Raw genomic sequence first — 19,468 nt, forward strand, 5'->3', positions numbered from 1 at the left:
ACCATGTTACCCCACTAGAGAGCTTGTAGTACCATATTACCCCACTAGAGGGCCTGTAGTACCATATTACCCCACTAGAGAGCTTGTAGTACCATATTACCCCACTAGAGAGCTTGTAGTACCATGTTACTCCACTAGAGAGCTTGTAGTACCATGTTACCCCACTAGAGAGCTTGTAGTACCATGTTACCCCACTAGAGAGCTTGTAGTACCATGTTACCCCACTAGAGAGCTTGTAGTACCATGTTACCCCACTAGAGAGCTTGTAGTACCATGTTACCCCACTAGAGAGCCTGTAGTTGAGATAGGATAAGGAGATGAGTTTCCTCTGTCGGACTCAGCTGTCTACAGGATCGATACATGTGATTGGCTCCTCTCCAGAGAGAGAGAGAGAGAGAGAGAGAGAGAGAGAGAGAGAGAGAGAGAGAGAGAGAGAGAGAGAGAGAGAGAGAGAGAGAGAGAGAGAGAGAGAGAGAGAGAGAGAGAGAGAGAGAGAGAGAGAGAGAGAGAGACTGCTATTGGCTGAGCGCGGTGGGGGCGGGGGCGCTGCTCTCAGCCTCATTCTGCACGAGGAGCTCAGCAGACCGGACCGACAGCACCGGCTAACCGCGCTCCTCCACCCGGACACGGTGCACCTTTCCCGGGGAGGAGACCTCCACACGGACCGGGCCTCTTCGTCCCCCGGGGCTCTCGTTTCCTTCTCCTCTCCGCGCGTGTCTGAGGACAGAGGTGTTACTCTTTCTCACGCGCGCACACACTTTCTGATTCGGGGCGCGTGCACGGCCGTGTGGTGGATTTGTGAATGGTTTTACAACCTCTGGATTAAGCCGCCGCTCGGACTAGTGGACTACCGACCTGCCGGACTACGGGACCAGGTGAGGGACATTTCTGTTGTTAACGCGGAGCACGAATGATGCATGACGAGCATTACAGCGCGCGTGCGTCTGCGCGCGCTGTAATGCTCGTGTTGTTTAAATCAGTGTTTAGTCGTACTGAGTGTTCCCCACACATGCACACACACACGCGCGCACGCGCTAACACACACAGTGGCCCACTCGTCCGGCAGCTCCTCGGCCCACACGGATCGCTCTCATTCCTGCGGCTCTGAGGTCGCGCCGTGACCTACTTTCTCTGAGGCTTTTATTGTGAAGCTGCATCGAGACTTTCTGACTCCTGAATGACGTCATCTAGAGGACATCAATGTGTGTCTCTCAGTGGGAGACGACAACAAACATCATGAGCCAGTGGCGATAACAGGTGAAAGGAACTCTGGGAAACACCTGCAGGCCCACAGCTGTCCTCAGACCTGCCTGATCACAACCTGCAGCCTCATCAGCAACAACAAGGACCTCTGAGACCGACCAATCAGAGCGCAGCAGGCCGCCAGTGACCGGAGGAAGACTGGTGTTCCTCATGCTACAGACTCATGTGTGTGTTTGGTGAAGGTGTGTTACTCTGTGAGTCTTTGTGTTTCTTTGTGTCAGCGGTCCTTAGAAGTGAACACGCCTCTCGCCTCTTTTAGCTCCATCTTTGGTCTCCTCCTCCCGGGGAAATGATTATTCTCTCTCGGCTACATGTCTTCGTCTTGTAAGGCGGGACTCACACCTGCTCACCGGGACGGGGACGCCCACTGGGACGCACACGAGGACGCACACGGGGACGCACACGAGGACGCCCACGAGGATGCACACGGGGACGCACACGAGGACGCACACGGGGACGCACACGGGGACGCACACGAGGACGCCCACGGGGACGCACACGGGGACGCACACGAGGACGCCCACGGGGACGCACACGGGGACGCACACGGGGACGCACACGAGGACGCACACGGGGACGCACACGGGGACGCACACGGGGACGCACACGAGGACGCACACGGGGACGCACACGGGGACGCACACGAGGACTGTGGCAGACCAGGGGGAAAGCAGAGCAGACGAGGCCCAGGAGGCGGATCCCAAAGCTCAGGTTCGGGGAAGTGATCCACGGGGCGTACTTCCCAGTGCAGGTGCTACAGCCAATGGGCACATGGGAGTGGTCACACCTGCAGCCCATCAGCTGATGAGAGACACAGAGTATATCTACCCTCCACTGGAAGGCATCAGGGGAGAGCTGCCTGAACAGGAGAGGAGAAGGAACGGGGGAACCTCAGGAGAGGAGCTGCAACAGACCGGAGGCAACTGGACCCTCTCACCTCTCTCCTCTGCTCGGCCCATACAGGAGAGAGGAACCGTCTCACACCAGGTGTGAGATCAAAGACCAAAGACCCCGACCGGGAAGAATCCTTTGTTGCCGTTAGATGCCCATTCCCCCCTTCTCCTAAACGTTTTATTAAAAGACACTTTATTTTGTGCTACGTCTCTGAGTCTCCTCATTTTATACCGAATCTCACCTCCAAGTCCCCCGGGTTGCCACATTTGGTGGAGAATGCGCGCACGGCGATCTATCGCTAGAGATTCTGTATAAAATAGGTACTCAGAGAGTCCCGCAGTGCTATGGAGGACGCCCTAGCACAGCTCGTGCAGACGCAAACCCAGCAGACACAGAGCCTAAGAGCATTACAGGATGCTATGACAACTCTGGGTCAGCACCTGATGAGACCAGAGAGGCCGACGGAACCCAGTAAAGTGCTCACCAAGCAGACGGGCGATGATGACATTGAAGCCTACCTAAGGGTTTTTGAGAGAACGGCAGAGAGAGAGGTGGCCTCCAGCAGAGTGGGCAGGGATACTAGCCCGTTTCTAACAGGTGATGCACAAAGGCCTGTCGGGACCTCGGCCCTCCGAGTAAATAATTATGAGGTGTTAAAGCCACCATCTTAGCCCATTATGGACACAACCTCCAGACCAGGGCCCAACAGTTCCACTCCTGGTCATATGACGCTACTGCTCCTGTACGGCCGCAGGTTGCAACCCTGATGCGACTGACACGCAGTTGGTTAACCACGGGAGCTGGACCTTCAGCCCTGGACCGAGTTGTGATGGACCATTGTGTTAGAGCACTACCCAGGGATGCCAAACTACATGCCTCCCAAAGCAGCCCAAAGACGGTGGATGATCTAGTAGACGTATTGGAAAACCACCAGGTCACAGTGGAGCTGATGCGGAGCAGTCGGCAAGAGGGAAACAAGTCAAGGTGGACTAAGGACCCCGTGACTCCACCACCACTACACCGCCATATTCCACAGGTGGGACAGGCCCGACCGCCGCCCCAGCGTCGACCCCTCGTGAATCCGGATCGCCGCAAGTGCTTCACCTGTGGCCAAGACGGCCACTTAGCTTTGAATTGTCCGGTGAATGACGTCTTGATGCCGACGGCAGGCTCATCAGATCCACAACAGATGGCCGGCAGCTACCTAACCACTTGCTGGGCCCATGAGGGCGCAAGGGCCCCAAAACTTCCTGTCAGAATAGGGGACGAGGATGCAGAAGCCCTACTGGACTCGGGGAGTGCTGTCACTCTCTTACGACCCGGGCTGACAACTGGCACCGGGCCCCCTATCCCAGTCTCCTGTGTCCATGGGGATTCGCGGAATTATCCCACCACCCACATTAAGGTTCAGACCACAAGGGGAACTTTTGAAGTCATGGCGGGAGTGGTAGAAAATTTGCCAGTACCAATGCTGATTGGTCGGGACTGCCCCATATTCTGGCGTTTGTGGGCCGACAGGATGACGAGCAACAGGAGAAACCGAAAAAACTGACCTCGGAGCACCCAGAATACCAAATTGCTACATGCCTGTGGAGCACCATCTAGCCCGACTGGTTCATCAGCAGAGCAAACGGACGAGGAAGCCCAGGCCCCAGCAAGGGAGGACCCACCACCGACTGAGGCCTCATCAAACGAAGTGTTTTCTGAGTTCCCCATGGCCGAAGAGGAAAATGCTGTCAGCCCAGGACAGTTTGGGACCGCACAGTTGGAAGACCCCAACCTTGAACAAGCCAGACAGAACCTGACGGTGATCGAGGGGAATCCTGCAGAAGGGGTGAGTGTTACCCTCTTCCCCCATTTCTCTGTGAAAAATGGACTCCTATATAGGGTAGCTAAGCTGGGGGAACTTGTAGTTGAACAGTTGTTGGTCCCTAAACGCTATGTTCCAAAAGTGTTGTACTTGGCCCATTCACACCTGTTGGGAGCTCATCTGGGAGTAGAGAAGACCTATGACAGAATCCTGGGCCGCTTCTACTGGCCAGGCGTGAAGAGGGCTGTCCAGGATTACTGCAGAAGCTGCCGGGAGTGCCAGAAGACCGCGCCAAAGGTACAATATCAGAATCCCTTGATCCCGTTACCTTTAATTGATGTTCCCTTCCAGAGAGTGGCCATGGATATCATAGGACCCCTGCCGAAGTCCAGTAGGGGACATCGTTACATCCTGGTCGTCATGGACTATGCCACCCGCTACCCAAAGGCAGTCCCGTTACGCACCGCAAGTGCTAAGGCTGTCGCCAAAGAACTATTCCTCCTGTGTAGTCGAGTAGGCATTGTAAAAGAGGTCCTAACGGACCAGGGAAGCTGCTTCATGTCAAGGGTAATGAAGGAAATGTGCAAGCTGTTGAAGGTGAGCCAAATAAGAACATCAGTGTACCACCCGCAGACGGATGGCCTGGTAGAACGCTTCAATAATGGTGCGTTCACACCGGACGCGTCGAAAAAATTCTCGACCCGTCTGACGCAGCAGTCTCGACGCGCGTCGAAAAAAGTGTGTTCACACCAGACGCGTCGGGGGCGGAGTAATAAATGAGTCGAGGAATGACAGGACCGTAGAGTACTTCCACTTGTTAGTGGACTGAGCTGCACTCCCACTGCGCTGCTCTCTCTCTTCTTCTCTCTTTGATACGTGTCTCTGAGACTTTTCCACCTCCGGCGGCAGATCTCCTCTGCCATGAAACACATATGTCGGCGGTTGGTTGATAGTAAAGTACAACAAATAGCGAGAATAAAAGCAAATACATACATTCAAAACTTACCAGGGAGTCCCACGGCTTCTCCGACCTTGTTCCACGCTTTATCTTTATCGCTCCGGTTTCGGTAAGTATAAAGAGTTGTATCGTAAAGTTCGGGGTGCCCACAGACGGCGACAATAATCTTTTCCTCCATTTTTTTCAACCGGCAGGACGATGACGAGCGGAGCTGCTCAACGCTGATTGGCTGACGCAACTATGACTCACACGTTTTTGCTGCCCGAGTTGGGAAATTTCAACTCGCGCGTCGACGAGCTGCGTCTGTTCGCTCTGTTCGCTCTGTTCGCCCCGCGACAAACCCTCTGTTCGTGCTGCTTCAAACGCGTCTGACTCGCTGGAAAATACGCAGCTACGCAGCTTCTACGCAGCTTCTACGCAGCTGTGCATTGACTTTACATGTAATCTCGATGCACGTCGAAATTTTGACGCGTCCGGTGTGAACACACCATTAGACCCTAAAACAAATGTTGCGAAAGACTATTGATGCAGATGGAAAAAACTGGGACCAATTAATCCCCTATGTCTTGTTTTCAATCAGAAGTCCCCCAAGCTTCCACAGGGTTTTCGCCATTTGAGCTGCTGTATGGACGGAAACCCAGGAGCCTGCTGGATCTGGCTAAAGAAGCCTGGGAACAACAGCCATCACCCCACCGCTCTATGATTGAGTATGTGGACCAGATGCAAGACAGGATGGGTAAAATATGGTCTATAGTGCGGGAGCATATGCAGCAAGCACAACGGGCTCAAGCCCGAATCTACAACCGGAAAGCTCAAGTGCGGGAGTTCCAGCCCGGTGAGTTTGTACTGGTCCTGGTGCCAACGGCCGAATGCAAGTTCCTTTCCAAGTGGCATGGGCCCTATGAAGTGGTCGAAAAGGTGAGCGAGGTCAACTACAAGGTGAGACAACCTGGGAGAAGGAAACCCTGCCAACTCTATCACATCAATCTGCTAAAGAAATGGCACGCCCCTGACAATGTTCCGCTACCAACATTTACTGTCGAAGTCCCCAATCCTGTTGCTTCACAGGTACCTCTAGGCCCCCAGTTGGGGCCGGCCCACCGGCAAGACATGTTCGAGCTGACCAGTCAGTTCCAGGATGTGTTCTCCGACCTTCCGGGACGCACCCATGTGATCCAACATGACATAATCACCGAGCCAGGAAAGAAAGTGAGGCTTCGGCCCTATCGCATCCCAGAGGCAAAGAGGAAGACCATCAAAGAAGAGGTGAGAAAGATGTTGGAAATGGGAATTATTGAGGAATCTCATAGTGCCTGGTCAAGCCCCATTGTCCTAATCCCCAAACCGGACGGCACTGAGAGATTCTGCAACGGTTTTAGGAAAGTAAATGAAATCTCAAAATTTGATGCCTACCCTATGCCGAGAGTGGATGAGTTGATTGAGCGACTCGGCCCAGCCCGCTTTGTGTCCACTCTGGACCTCACCAAGGGTTACTGGCAGGTTCCCCTCACAGAAAGGGCCAAGGAAAAGACGGCATTTTCTACCCCGGAGGGCCTGTACCATTATAAAGTCCTGCCCTTTGGAGTCCATGGAGCACCAGCCACCTTCCAGAGGATGATGGATCAGGTACTCCAACCTCATCGTGAGTATTCAGCGGCCTACTTAGATGATGTAGTAATTCACAGTCCCGACTGGACCTCCCATGTAAGCCAGTTGAGAGCTGTCTTGGGAAGTCTACGGCAAGCTGGCCTGACTGCCAATCCCAAAAAGTGCCACCTGGGTCTAGAAGAGGCCCAGTACCTTGGCTACACGGTTGGGAGAGGCGTTGTAAGACCCCAACTCCGGAAGGTGGAAGCCATTACCACCTGGCCGAAGCCAGCAACGAAACGGCAAGTAAAAACGTTCCTGGGACTGGTTGGCTATTATCAGTGTTTTATCCCTCACTTTGCTACCATTGCAGCCCCCCTACACGAAATGACAAAAAAGAGCCACCCGCATCATGTACTCTGGAGTGCTGAAGCGGACGAAGCGTTTGAAACCCTTCAGAAAGCCTTGTGCACCGAGCCGGTCTTAAGTACACCAAGCTTTGGGGATACGTTCATTGTCCATGCAGATGCCTCAGGATCAGGGGTTGGAGCTGTGCTGTCCCAGGTCAAGGGAGGGGAGGAACACCCAGTGACTTACATTAGCCGTAAGTTTCTGAAACATGAAAGGAACTATTCGACCGTTGAGAAAGAATGTCTAGCAATTAAATGGGCGCTAACCAAGCTGAAATATTACCTCCTCGTCAGAAAATTCACCCTGATAACGGATCATGCACCATTAAGATGGATGTCAACAGCCAAGGACACTAATGCACGGGTTACACGGTGGTTCTTGGAGTTGCAAAACTTTAATTTTTCTGTTGAGCACAGGTCCGGAAAAGCCCATGGAAATGCAGATGCCCTGTCAAGGAGATATGAATGCTGTTTGGTTGACGCTCCCCGCCGCCACCTGGAGCTAGTGGAGGGGAGGGGGGGCAGACCAGGGGGAAAGCAGAGCAGACGAGGCCCAGGAGGCGGATCCCAAAGCTCAGGTTCGGGGAAGTGATCCACGGGGCGTACTTCCCAGTGCAGGTGCTACAGCCAATGGGCCCATGGGAGTGGTCACACCTGCAGCCCATCAGCTGATGAGAGACACAGAGTATATCTACCCTCCACTGGAAGGCATCAGGGGACAGCTGCCTGAACAGGAGAGGAGAAGGAACGTTGGAACCTCAGGAGAGGAGAAGGAACGGTGGAACCTCAGGAGAGGAGAAGGAACGGGGGAACCTCAGGAGAGGAGAAGGAACGGGGGAACCTCAGGAGAGGAGCCGCCACAGACCGGAGGCAACTGGACCCTCTCACCTCTCTCCTCTGCTCGGCCCATACAGGAGAGAGGAACCGTCTCACACCAGGTGTGAGACCAAAGACCCCGACCGGGAAGAATCCTTTGTTGCCGTTAGATGCCCATTCCCCCCTTCTCCTATACGTTTTATTAAAAGACACTTTATTTTGCGCTACGTCTCTGAGTCTCCTGATTTTATACCGAATCTCACCTCCAAGTCCCCCGGGTTGCCACAGGACGCACACGGGGACGCACACGAGGACGCACACGAGGGGCTGCGAGGACGCACGAGGGGCCTTTGCGGGACGCACACGGGGCCTCAGGGACGCACACGAGGACGCTGCAGGGGCCTTTGCGAGGACGCACACGAGGACGCACACGGGGACGCACACGAGGACGCACACGGGGACGTTACACAGCTGTTGTTGTTTAGAGAGTCTGAGGTGTTGGTTTGTTGGTTTGTTGACGTTCTCATCGTGAAACGTTTAAAGGCTTGTCTTAAAAACCACGAAACACGAGTGTGGCAGTGGGGGGTGTGTAGGCTCGGCTGCAGAGTGGGTGGAGCGGGGGTGTGGTTCAGGGAACGGTGTCTGATTGTCATCAGCTGGTCTGATGGGTAATTAGTCCAGCTGATGACAATCTGTGTTTTGTGTATCTGTGAGGCTTGGTCTTTAAAGGAGCTGGATGGACTGAAGACGGGGTGGAGTGCTGAGCAGAGACGCTGTCTTGGTCTAGACGAATAAAAGATATTGCCAAACATCCCCCCCGACTACTCCGTTCATGATGCTTATAGGGAGAACCTACTGGTGACGGCTAGCAACGTGTCACAACGAGTGATGCCTGATGTCCAGATGAACCTTCATGTGAAGTACTACTAGAAGTACTCCCACTAGTACACTAGTCATTGTGTTTTTATGTTAATATCCACTATAAACAGCAAAGTGACAGCATGAAGTCGTTGTTGTTGTTGTTAGTGGTTTGGGTTCTGACTCCTGATGTGACTCCTGGGTTTTAATGTTTGTTAATGTGAACGTGCGGTTGCTCTGCAGTGATCACACCGAATGATCAATAACTATGTTGATCAATAACCCCGCCTCTAACGAGCTTCAGGGTTCTAACGAGCTTCATGTCTCTAATGAGCTTCATGTCTCTAACGAGCTTCAGGGTTCTAACGAGCTTCATGTCTCTAACGAGCTTCATGTCTCTAATGAGCTTCAGGGTTCTAACGAGCTTCAGGGTTCTAACGAGCTTCAGGGTTCTAACGAGCTTCATGTCTCTAACGAGCTTCAGGGTTCTAACGAGCTTCCTGCTCTCTCGTCTAAAGTGGCCTCACGTTAAAGCTCCACTGATCAATATCTCTAAGCGGAATCATATTAATGTTACAAGCTCTGCTGAGGAAGCCTGAACGCCCCATGTTTCATTCTGCTTCATTCTGTTTCATTCTGTTTCATTCTGCTTCATTCTGCTTCAGTCTGTTTCATTCTGCTTCATTCTGCTTCAGTGTGCTTCAGTCTGCTTCATTCTGTTTCATTCTGCTTCATTCTGCTTCATTCTGCTTCATTCTGCTTCAGTGTGCTTCAGTCTGCTTCAGTCTTCCTCTTCTTGTTGCAATAACACACAATGATTGTTATGGTGTTTGTTTCCACTGCATTTCAGATGAAGCATAAAGAGACACTTCCTCCTGGCGATGAGAAACGTATCAAAGCTCCGGCAATTAAAAAAAGACAAATGTATGCCTCCCCCCCCCCCCCCCCTTTGTCTCGAGCGAGACGTAGCTCTCGTTAGCTCGTTAGCGTCCAGCTGCTCCGGAGCAGCAGGCCTCCTGCGTTTAAGGACACTGCGTGTTTCCATGTGTGAAAGCCGAAACAATGGTGTCCCTGAACGCCTCCTCGGGCTGCTTGTGTCATGGAGATGTTCCCTCACAGTCCTCCAGACCGGCCGACACCACTTCGCAACATGTTGACCTCTGACCTCTGGCTGTGAACAGGGTTCCATGAAACAGAACTGAACTGCTTTGAGATACTTTAAAGAAACTATTTGCCGTAACGTGACTTGTTGGTGTTTTGGTGCTCGTGACCGGCGGGTTTCCCCAACATGCCGTAGTGGGGGGGGCTGTGGACCACGTGGGTCTGTGGACCCCTGCAGGGGAATCAAAATAAAGGATCTGGGGGGGAGGGGGTATGATGCTCATGAAGCTCATGATCCAGGAGGGACTCAAGTTGTGTGCGTGTGTGCGTGCGTGTGTGCGTGCGTGCGTGTGTGTGCGTGCGTGTGCGTGTGCGTGTGCGTGTGCGTGTGCGTGTGTGTGTGTGTGTGAGCGAGCTCCGGAATGCTGCGTGCGGCGACGCCCTGTAGCTACCTCTGTTGTTCAGGCCGAGCCGAGAGTCACTCGGCACAACCAGACGTAGACCAGGCCCACCACGTAGACCAGGTCCCCCATGTAGACCAGGTCCACCACGTAGACCAGGTCCCCCACGTAGACCAGGTCCCCCATGTAGACCAGGGCCACCATGTAGACCAGGGCCACCACATAGACCAGGTCCCCCATGTAGACCAGGTCCACCACGTAGACCAGGTCCCCCATGTAGACCAGGGCCACCACGTAGACCAGGTCCCCCATGTAGACTCTTCTTTCTCTTCATCCTGATTTCTTTGATGTTCATGTTTCTGCAGTGATTGACAGGTCTGGCTCCAGGAGGCGGGGCTAATGCTCTCCTGGAGACGTCTGCGTTCCTCAGCACTCAAAGGACAAAGCTCCTCCTCTATTATTCCTGACACTGTGTAAGGTGACACCTCCTCCTCCTGTCTGCCCGGTGGAGCTGAAGGAAGCAGAGGGCTGAGATCAGAGCCGATCCCTCTGAGGTGGAGGCGATTAAAGGCATGTTTGTGGAGGAGGAGGAGAGAGGGAGGAGAGAGGGAGGAGAGAGGGAGGGAAGGAGAGCATGAGCAGCGACAAGAAGTTTAAAGAATCAGGAGAAAAGTCTGTCCGAGAAAAAAAAAAAAAGAGCTCTGGAGAAGTGAAGAGGAGGAGGAAGTGCCTTGTTCCTGGAGGTCTTGTTCCTGGAGGTCTTGTTCCTTCAGGTCTTGTTCCTGGAGGTCTTGTTCCTTCAGGTCTTGTTCCTGGAGGTCTTGTTCCTGGAGGTCTTGTTCCTGGAGGTCTTGTTCCTTCAGGTCTTGTTCCTGGAGGTCTTGTTCCTGGAGGTCTTGTTCCTGGAGGTCTTGTTCCTTCAGGTCTTTTTCCTGGAGGTCTTGTTCCTGGAGGTCTTGTTCCTTCAGGTCTTGTTCCTGGAGGTCTTGTTCCTGGAGGTCTTGTTCCTGGAGGTCTTGTTCCTGGAGGTCTTGTTCCTTCAGGTCTTGTTCCTGGAGGTCTTGTTCCTTCAGGTCTTGTTCCTGGAGGTCTTGTTCCTTCAGGTCTTGTTCCTTCAGGTCTTGTTCCTGGAGGTCTTGTTCCTTCAGGTCTTGTTCCTGGAGGTCTTGTTCCTGGAAGTCTTGTTCCTTCAGGTCTTGTTCCTGGAGGTCTTGTTCCTGGAGGTCTTGTTCCTGGAGGTCTTGTTCCTTCAGGTCTTGTTCCTGGAGGTCTTGTTCCTGGAGGTCTTGTTCCTGGAGGTCTTGTTCCTTCAGGTCTTGTTCCTGGAGGTCTTGTTCCTGGAGGTCTTGTTCCTGGAGGTCTTGTTCCTTCAGGTCTTGTTCCTGGAGGTCTTGTTCCTGGAGGTCTTGTTCCTTCAGGTCTTGTTCCTGGAGGTCTTGTTCCTTCAGGTCTTGTTCCTGGAGGTCTTGTTCCTGGAGGTCTTGTTCCTTCAGATCTTGTTCCTGGAGGTCTTGTTCCTGGAGGTCTTGTTCCTTCAGGTCTTGTTCCTGGAGGTCTTGTTCCTTCAGGTCTTGTTCCTGGAGGTCTTGTTCCTTCAGGTCTTGTTCCTGGAGGTCTTGTTCCTGGAGGTCTTGTTCCTTCAGGTCTTGTTCCTGGAGATCTTGTTCCTGGAGGTCTTGTTCCTGGAGGTCTTGTTCCTTCAGGTCTTGTTCCTGGAGGTCTTGTTCCTTCAGGTCTTGTTCCTGGAGGTCTTGTTCCTTCAGGTCTTGTTCCTTCAGGTCTTGTTCCTGGAGGTCTTGTTCCTTCAGGTCTTGTTCCTGGAGGTCTTGTTCCTTCAGGTCTTGTTCCTGGAGGTCTTGTTCCTTCAGGTCTTGTTCCTGGAGGTCTTGTTCCTTCAGGTCTTGTTCCTGGAGGTCTTGTTCCTTCAGGTCTTGTTCCTGGAGGTCTTGTTCCTTCAGGTCTTGTTCCTGGAGGTCTTGTTCCTTCAGGTCTTGTTCCTGGAGGTCTTGTTCCTTCAGGTCTTGTTCCTTCAGGTCTTGTTCCTGGAGGTCTTGTTCCTGGACCCCCTAGTGATGACCTGTTCGTTGTTTATTGAGAGTTCTTGTTGATGTTCCTCTCCAGATGAAAGGATGCTGCAGGATCCTGACGAGGGTCTGAGCCCGACCTGACCCCTGGACCCCTGGACCCCTGGACCCCCACCATGAACCTGCTGTGCCGCGGCCGACTGAAGCTGCTGGTGGCGTCGCTGACGGCCGGCGTGCTGCTCACCTGGCTCTACCTGCTGGCCGGGAACCTGGAGAGTGAGTCCATTATTATTATTAATATTATTACTATTATATAGACCTGAACACGTGAAGCAGGTCTTTATGGCTCCTCCCCCTCCAGGCGGACGCTCCCTCCTATTGGCTCCCTGCCCGGCCGGCGGCCCGGAGCAGGCCGCGCTGGAGTCGCGGGTTCTCGAGGCGGAGGAGGAGAACCGGCGGATCCGGCTGCAGCTCGGCCGCCTGCAGGCCGGTAACTACGGCAACCAGCAGTGGGGGGCGTCGGCCGACACCGGGCCGGACGACGGGGACACGGCGGAGGACAGGAACCACACGGACTGCCCCCGATCGGCCCCGGGGGTCAAGTGTGAGGTCAGTCCTGATCACTTATTGATTATCACTTTGATCCCATCAGAACCTCCCTGTAGCCATGGCAACGTGAACAAGAGCAAAACTGATATATACATATATATATATATATGTATATATATATATATACACATATATATATATATATATATATGTGTATATATTAGGGCCGTCAGCGTTAACGTGTTAATCTTTGCGATTAATTTGGCCGCATTAACGCACTAAAATATTTTAACGCAACTTTGTTTACTTCCGGTGTTCGTTGAAGTTTTTACACTGTTTCCGTTTTTAAAACAATTATTTATCCGCGAAAATAAGGAGTAGAAATCAATTTAAACTCGTGGATGAATCAGTCGGGTTTCCTAATTCAGTTTATTTGTAGAGCCCAATTTCACAAATTACAAATTTGTCTCGGAGTGCTTTACAATCTGTACACATAGACATCCCTGACCTTTGACCTTTGACCTCACATCGGACCAGGAAGAACTCCCAAATAACCCTTCAGGGGGAAAAGGTCAGAACCCTTGAGGAGAGCAACAGAGGAGGATCCCTCTCCAGGATGGACAGATGCAATAGATGTCATGTGACCAGAAGGACAGATTAGAGTTAAAATACATTCAATGAATATGACAGAGTGGATGAATAGTTCATAGAAGGCATATTCCACGATGGAGACCTCCACGATCCATCAGGCAGATGGCGGTGGGGAGGAGGAGTGGGCGGAGTCTCAACAGTGGGCGGAGTCTCAACAGGACAGTGGCGTAGTCAGGAGCAGGAATTCCACGACCCAGACCTCGATGATCCATCAGCAGATAGGATCTATGCCGTCTCATAGGGTCCGATGACCCCATGAGACGTGAAGTCACAAGGACTCCGGGGAGAAAGCAGAGTTAGTAACGTGTGATTGAGAGATGAAAATTCATCCTTAAGGAGAGAAAAGAGGAGAGAGGTACTCAGTGCATCCTAAACGTCCCCCGGCAGCTATAAGCCTATAGCAGCATATCAAGGGGCTGGACCAGGTGAACCTGATTCAGCCCTAACTATAAGCTCTGTCAAAGAGGAAAGTCTTCAGTCTACATGAGGGGGCGGAGCCTCCAGGACTGAAGGTGAAGCTGGTTCCATAAAAGAGGAGCTTGATAACTGAAGGCTCTGGCTCCTCCTACTTTTTAAGACTCTAGGAACTACAAGTCATTCCGCATTTAGTGAGCGCAGCTCTCTAGTGGGGCAATATGGTACTACAAGCTCCTTAAGATATGATGGTGCATCACCAATCAAGGCTTTGTAGGTTAAGAGAATAATTTTAAAAGTGATTCTTGATTTTACTGGGAGCCAGTGCAGAGCAGCTAGTGCAGGAGTGATGTGATCTCTTTTCTTAGTTTTAGTGAGAACACGAGCTGCAGCATTCTGGATCAACTGGAGGGACCTAAGAGACTTATAGAGCAGCCTGATAATAAGGAGTTGACCTAAGAGACTTGTAGAGCAGCCTGATAATAAGGAGTTGACTTAAGAGACTTATAGAGCAGCCTGATCATAAGGAGTTGACCTAAGAGACTTATAGAGCAGCCTGATAATAAGGAGTTGACCTAAGAGACTTATAGAGCAGCCTGATAATAAGGAGTTTACTTAGAGACTTATAGAGCAGCCTGATAATAAGGAGTTGACCTAAGAGACTTATAGAGCAGCCTGATAATAAGGAGTTGACCTAAGAGACTTATAGAGCAGCCTGATAATAAGGAGTTGACCTAAGAGACTTATAGAGCAGCCTGATAATAAGGAGTTGACCTAAGAGACTTATAGAGCAGCCTGATCATAAGGAGTTGACCTAAGAGACTTATTAGAGCAGCCTGATAATAAGGAGTTGACTTAAGAGACTTATAGAGCAGCCTGGTAATAAGGAGTTGACCTAAGAGACTTATAGAGCAGCCTCATAATAAGGAGTTGACCTAAGAGACTTATTAGAGCAGCCTGATAATAAGGAGTTGACTTAAGAGACTTATAGAGCAGCCTGGTAATAAGGAGTTGACCTAAGAGACTTATAGAGCAGCCTGATCATAAGGAGTTGACTTATGAGACTTATAGAGCAGCCTGATTATAAGGAGTTGACCTAAGAGACTTATAGAGCAGCCTGATAATAAGGAGTTGACCTAAGAGACTTATAGAGCAGCCTGATAATAAGGAGTTGACCTCAGAGACTTATAGAGCAGCCTGATAATAAGGAGTTGACCTCAGAGACTTATAGAGCAGCCTGATAATAAGGAGTTGACCTAAGAGACTTATAGAGCAGCCTGATCATAAGGAGTTGACCTAAGAGACTTATAGAGCAGCCTGATAATAAGGAGTTGACCTCAGAGACTTATAGAGCAGCCTGATAATAAGGAGTTGACCTAAGAGACTTATAGAGCAGCCTGATCATAAGGAGTTGACCTAAGAGACTTATAGAGCAGCCTGATAATAAGGAGTTGACCAAAGAGACTTATAGAGCAGCCTGATCATAAGGAGTTGACTATAGAGCAGCCTGATAATAAGGAGTTGACTTAAGAGACTTATAGAGCAGCCTGATAATAAGGAGTTGACCAAAGAGACTTATAGAGCAGCCTGATAATAAGGAGTTGACCTAAGAGACTTATAGAGCAGCCTGATAATAAGGAGTTGACCTAAGAGACTTATAGAGCAGCCTGATAATAAGGAGTTGACCAAAGAGACTTATAGAGCAGCCTGATCATAAGGAGTTGACTATAGAGCAGCCTGATCATAAGGAGTTGACTTAAGAGACTTAAAGAGCAGCCTGATAATAAGGAGTTGACCAAAGAGACTTATAGAGCAGCCTGATCATAAGGAGTTGACTATAGAGCAGCCTGATAATAAGGAGTTGACTTAAGAGACTTATAGAGCAACCTGATAATAAGGAGTTGACCAAAGAGACTTATAGAGCAGCCTGATCATAAGGAGTTGACTATAGAGCAGCCTGATAATAAGGAGTTGACTTAAGAGACTTATAGAGCAGCCTTCTAATAAGGAGTTGCAGTAATCCAGTCACGAACGCGTGAACCAATTTTTCTGCATCTTTTTGAGACAAGATGTGCCTGATTTTTGAAATATGACATAGATGAAAGAATGCAGTCCTTGAGATTTGCTTTACGTGGAGTTAAAGAACAAGTTACTAATCTGATGTTTCACTGAAGAAACAATTTATCATCCCTTTATAGGTAGGATCCTCTTTGAAACACAGCTCTGTGTGAAGTTTTGTCTTTAAAAAAGAATACAATTAAACAAGTGTCTGAAATACACGCTGTCTGAAGGGATTACTCGTTCATTTAGAAGATTTAGTCTTTAGAAGAAAAACAAACTTTTAATCGCGATTAATGATTTTCAAAATGTGCGATTAATTAGTTTTTTTAAAATCGATTGACAGCCCTAACAAATATATATATATATCCATATATGAATATATATATATATACATATGTCTCCTGTCTCCTCTCTTCTCTCCTGTCTCCTGTCTCCTCAGCTGATCCATGTAGCTTGTGTTTGTGCCGGTCACAACGCCACCAGAGACGTCGTCACACTGGTGAAGTCCATCCTCTTCCACAGGTGAGTCCTCACACCTCTGTCTGTCTCTCTCTCTCTGTCTCTCTCTCTCTCTGTCTCTGTCTGTCTCTCTCTCTTTCTTTGTCTCTTGACCTTGACGTCTCCTCCTCTTCCTCAGGAGAAACCCTCTCCACTTTCACTTCATCACCGACACAGTCGCACAGCAGATCCTGAGCACCCTGTTCCGGTCCTGGATGATCCTCTGGTGGGACTCTGGTGGGACTGGTGGGACTCAAGGTACGACTCTGGTCCGACTCTGGTGGGACTCTGGTAGGACTCTGGTAGGACTCTGGTGGGTCTCTGGTAGAACTCTGGTAGGACTCTAGTAGGACTCTGGTGGGACTCTGGTAGGACTCTGGTGGGACTCTGGTAGGACTCTGGTAGGATTCTAGTAGGACTCTGGTAGGACTGGTAGGACTCTAGTAGGACTCTGGTAGGACTCTGGTAGGACTCTGGTAGGACTGGTAGGACTCTAGTAGGACTCTGGTAGGACTCTAGTAGGACTCTGGTAGGACTCTGGTAGGACTCTGGTAGGACTCTAGTAGGACTCTGGTGGGACTCTAGTAGGACTGGTGGGACTCTGGTGGGACTCTGGTAGGACTCTAGTAGAACTCTGGTGGGACTCTGGTGGGACTCTGGTGGGACTCTAGTAGGACTCTGGTAGGACTCTGGTAGGACTCTGGTAGGACTCTGGTAGGACTCTGGTAGGACTCTAGTAGGACTCTGGTAGGACTCTAGTAGGACTCTGGTAGGACTCTGGTAGGACTCTGGTAGGACTCAAGTAGAACTCTAGTAGGACTCTGGTAGGACTCTAGTAGGACTCTGGTAGGACTCTGTGTGTGTCCTGCTCAGGTTTCCGTTAGCCGGAGAGAGGCGGCTGAGCCTCGTTAGCCGGTGATTGAATCAAGAGAACAGACTCTGCCGTGGCGCTCTGCTGGAGAAACGTAGACCGGAGGTTCACGTGTTGTTGTTGTTGTTGTTTCAGTCCGAGGTGTCGTGGATACCCAACAAGCACTACTCTGGTGTCTACGGGCTGATGAAGCTCACGCTCACCAAGGCGCTGCCCGGCCAGCTGGCCAGGGTCATCGTCCTGGACACCGACATCACCTTCGCCACCGACATCGCCGAGCTGTGGGGCATCTTCAGGAAGTTCACCGGTGAGGACCAATCGGATCAGACTGCTATGGGAAACTAATGGATTACGGTTACCGTCGTCAATAAGAGGCTCTTTGTTGTTGTTGACAGATAAACAAGTGATCGGCCTGGTGGAGAACCAGAGCGACTGGTACCTGGGGAACCTGTGGAAGAACCACAAGCCCTGGCCCGCGCTGGGCCGCGGCTTCAACACAGGTACCGCCTGACCCCGTGACCTCAGGGCCAACGTGAATGATGTCATCAACCACGTCCTGTCCCTCCTCCACTTCCACTTCCTGTCCCCTCCTCTCAACCACGTCCTGTCCCCCCCTCAACCACTTCCTGTTCCCCCCTCTCAACCACTTCCTGTCCCCTCCTCTAAACCACTTCCTGTTCCCCCCTCAACCACTTCCTGTCCCCCCTCTCAACCACTTCCTGTTCCCCCCTCTCAACCACTTCCTGTCCCCTCCTCTCAACCACGTCCTGTCCCCCCCTCAACCACTTCCTGTTCCCCCCTCTCAACCACTTCCTGTCCCCCTCTCAACCACTTCCTGTTCCCCCCTCTCAACCACTTCATGTCCCCTCCTCTCAACCATGTCCTGTCCCACCCTCAACCACTTCCTGTTCCCCCCTATCAACCACTTCCTGTCCCTCCTCTCAACCACTTCCTGTCCCCTCCTTTCAACCACTTCCTGTCCCTCCTCTCCACCACTTCCTGTTCCCCCCTCTCAACCACTTCCTGTTCCCTCCTCTCAACCACTTCCTGTTCCCCCTCTCAACCACTTCCTGTTCCCACTCTCAACCACTTCCTGTTCCCCCTCTTAACCACTTCCTGTTCCCCCTCTCAACCACTTCCTGACCCCCCCTCAGGTGTCATTCTTCTCTACCTGGAGCGCCTGCGTCTGATTGGATGGGAGCAGATGTGGCGGCTGACGGCGGAGAGAGAGCTCATGAGCATGCTCAGTACGTCTCTGGCAGACCAGGTGAGGTCCATCACCTGTCTCTATGGGGGTCAGACCTGTAGGGGTCAGACCTGTAGGGGTCAGACCTGTAGGGGTCAGTCCTGTAGGGGTCAGACCTGTAGGGGTCAGACCTGTAGGGGTCAGACCTGTAGTGGTCAGTCCTATAGGGGTCAGACCTGTAGGGGTCAGACCTGTAGGGGTCAGTCCCAGGGGTCAGACCTGTAGGGGTTAGTCCTATAGGGGTCAGTCCTGTAGGGGTCAGTCCTATAGGGGTCAGACCTGTAGGGGTCAGTCCTGTAGGGGTCAGTCCTATAGGGGTCAGTCCTGTAGGGGTCAGACCTGTAGGGGTCAGACCTGTAGGGGTCAGACCTGTAGGGGTCAGACCTGTAGGGGTCAGACCTGTAGTGGTCAGTCCTATAGGGGTCAGACCTGTAGGGGTCAGACCTGTAGGGGTCAGTCCTGTAGGGGTCAGACCTGTAGGGGTTAGTCCTATAGGGGTCAGTCCTGTAGGGGTCAGTCCTATAGGGGTCAGACCTGTAGGGGTCAGACCTGTAGGGGTCAGTCCTGTAGGGGTCAGTCCTATAGGGGTCAGTCCTGTAGGGGTCAGTCCTGTAGGGGTCAGACCTGTAGGGGTCAGTCCTATAGGGGTCAGTCCTGTAGGGGTCAGACCTGTAGGGGTCAGACCTGTAGGGGTCAGTCCTGTAGGGGTCAGACCTGTAGGGGTCAGACCTGTAGGGGTCAGACCTGTAGGGGTCAGTCCTGTAGGGGTCAGACCTGTAGGGGTCAGACCTGTAGTGGTCAGTCCTGTAGGGGTCAGTCCTGTAGGGGTCAGTCCTATAGGGGTCAGACCTGTAGGGGTCAGTCCTATAGGGGTCAGTCCTGTAGGGGTCAGTCCTGTAGGGGTCAGTCCTGTAGGGGTCAGTCCTATAGGGGTCAGTCCTGTAGGGGTCAGATCTGTAGGGGTCAGTCCTGTAGAGGTCAGTCCTGTAGACCTGGTCTAACTGGTTCTGTTCCAGGACATCTTCAACGCCTTCATCAAGCAGAACCCGGTTCGGT

At 51.7% G+C, this 19,468-nt stretch overlaps 1 protein-coding gene across 1 annotated transcript in view; it reads left to right on the plus strand.

The window, feature by feature from the left end:
- Positions 1-596: 596 nt before the first annotated feature.
- Positions 597-19,468, plus strand: part of LOC130193259 (xylosyl- and glucuronyltransferase LARGE2s-like) — a 22,706-nt gene continuing 3,834 nt past the window's right edge. Inside the window, exons 1-9 of the mRNA XM_056413707.1 lie at positions 597-875; positions 12,220-12,398; positions 12,484-12,731; positions 16,237-16,319; positions 16,435-16,597; positions 17,302-17,473; positions 17,562-17,666; positions 18,321-18,433; positions 19,429-19,461. Coding sequence (XP_056269682.1) covers positions 12,299-12,398; positions 12,484-12,731; positions 16,237-16,319; positions 16,435-16,597; positions 17,302-17,473; positions 17,562-17,666; positions 18,321-18,433; positions 19,429-19,461 — 1,017 coding nt within the window. The 5' untranslated portion in view covers positions 597-875; positions 12,220-12,298. The remainder of the gene's footprint in view (positions 876-12,219; positions 12,399-12,483; positions 12,732-16,236; positions 16,320-16,434; positions 16,598-17,301; positions 17,474-17,561; positions 17,667-18,320; positions 18,434-19,428; positions 19,462-19,468) is intronic.

The sequence above is a fragment of the Pseudoliparis swirei genome, chromosome 4 (genome assembly GCF_029220125.1).
Source record: "Pseudoliparis swirei isolate HS2019 ecotype Mariana Trench chromosome 4, NWPU_hadal_v1, whole genome shotgun sequence".
NCBI classification, from domain to species: Eukaryota; Metazoa; Chordata; class Actinopteri; order Perciformes; family Liparidae; genus Pseudoliparis; species Pseudoliparis swirei.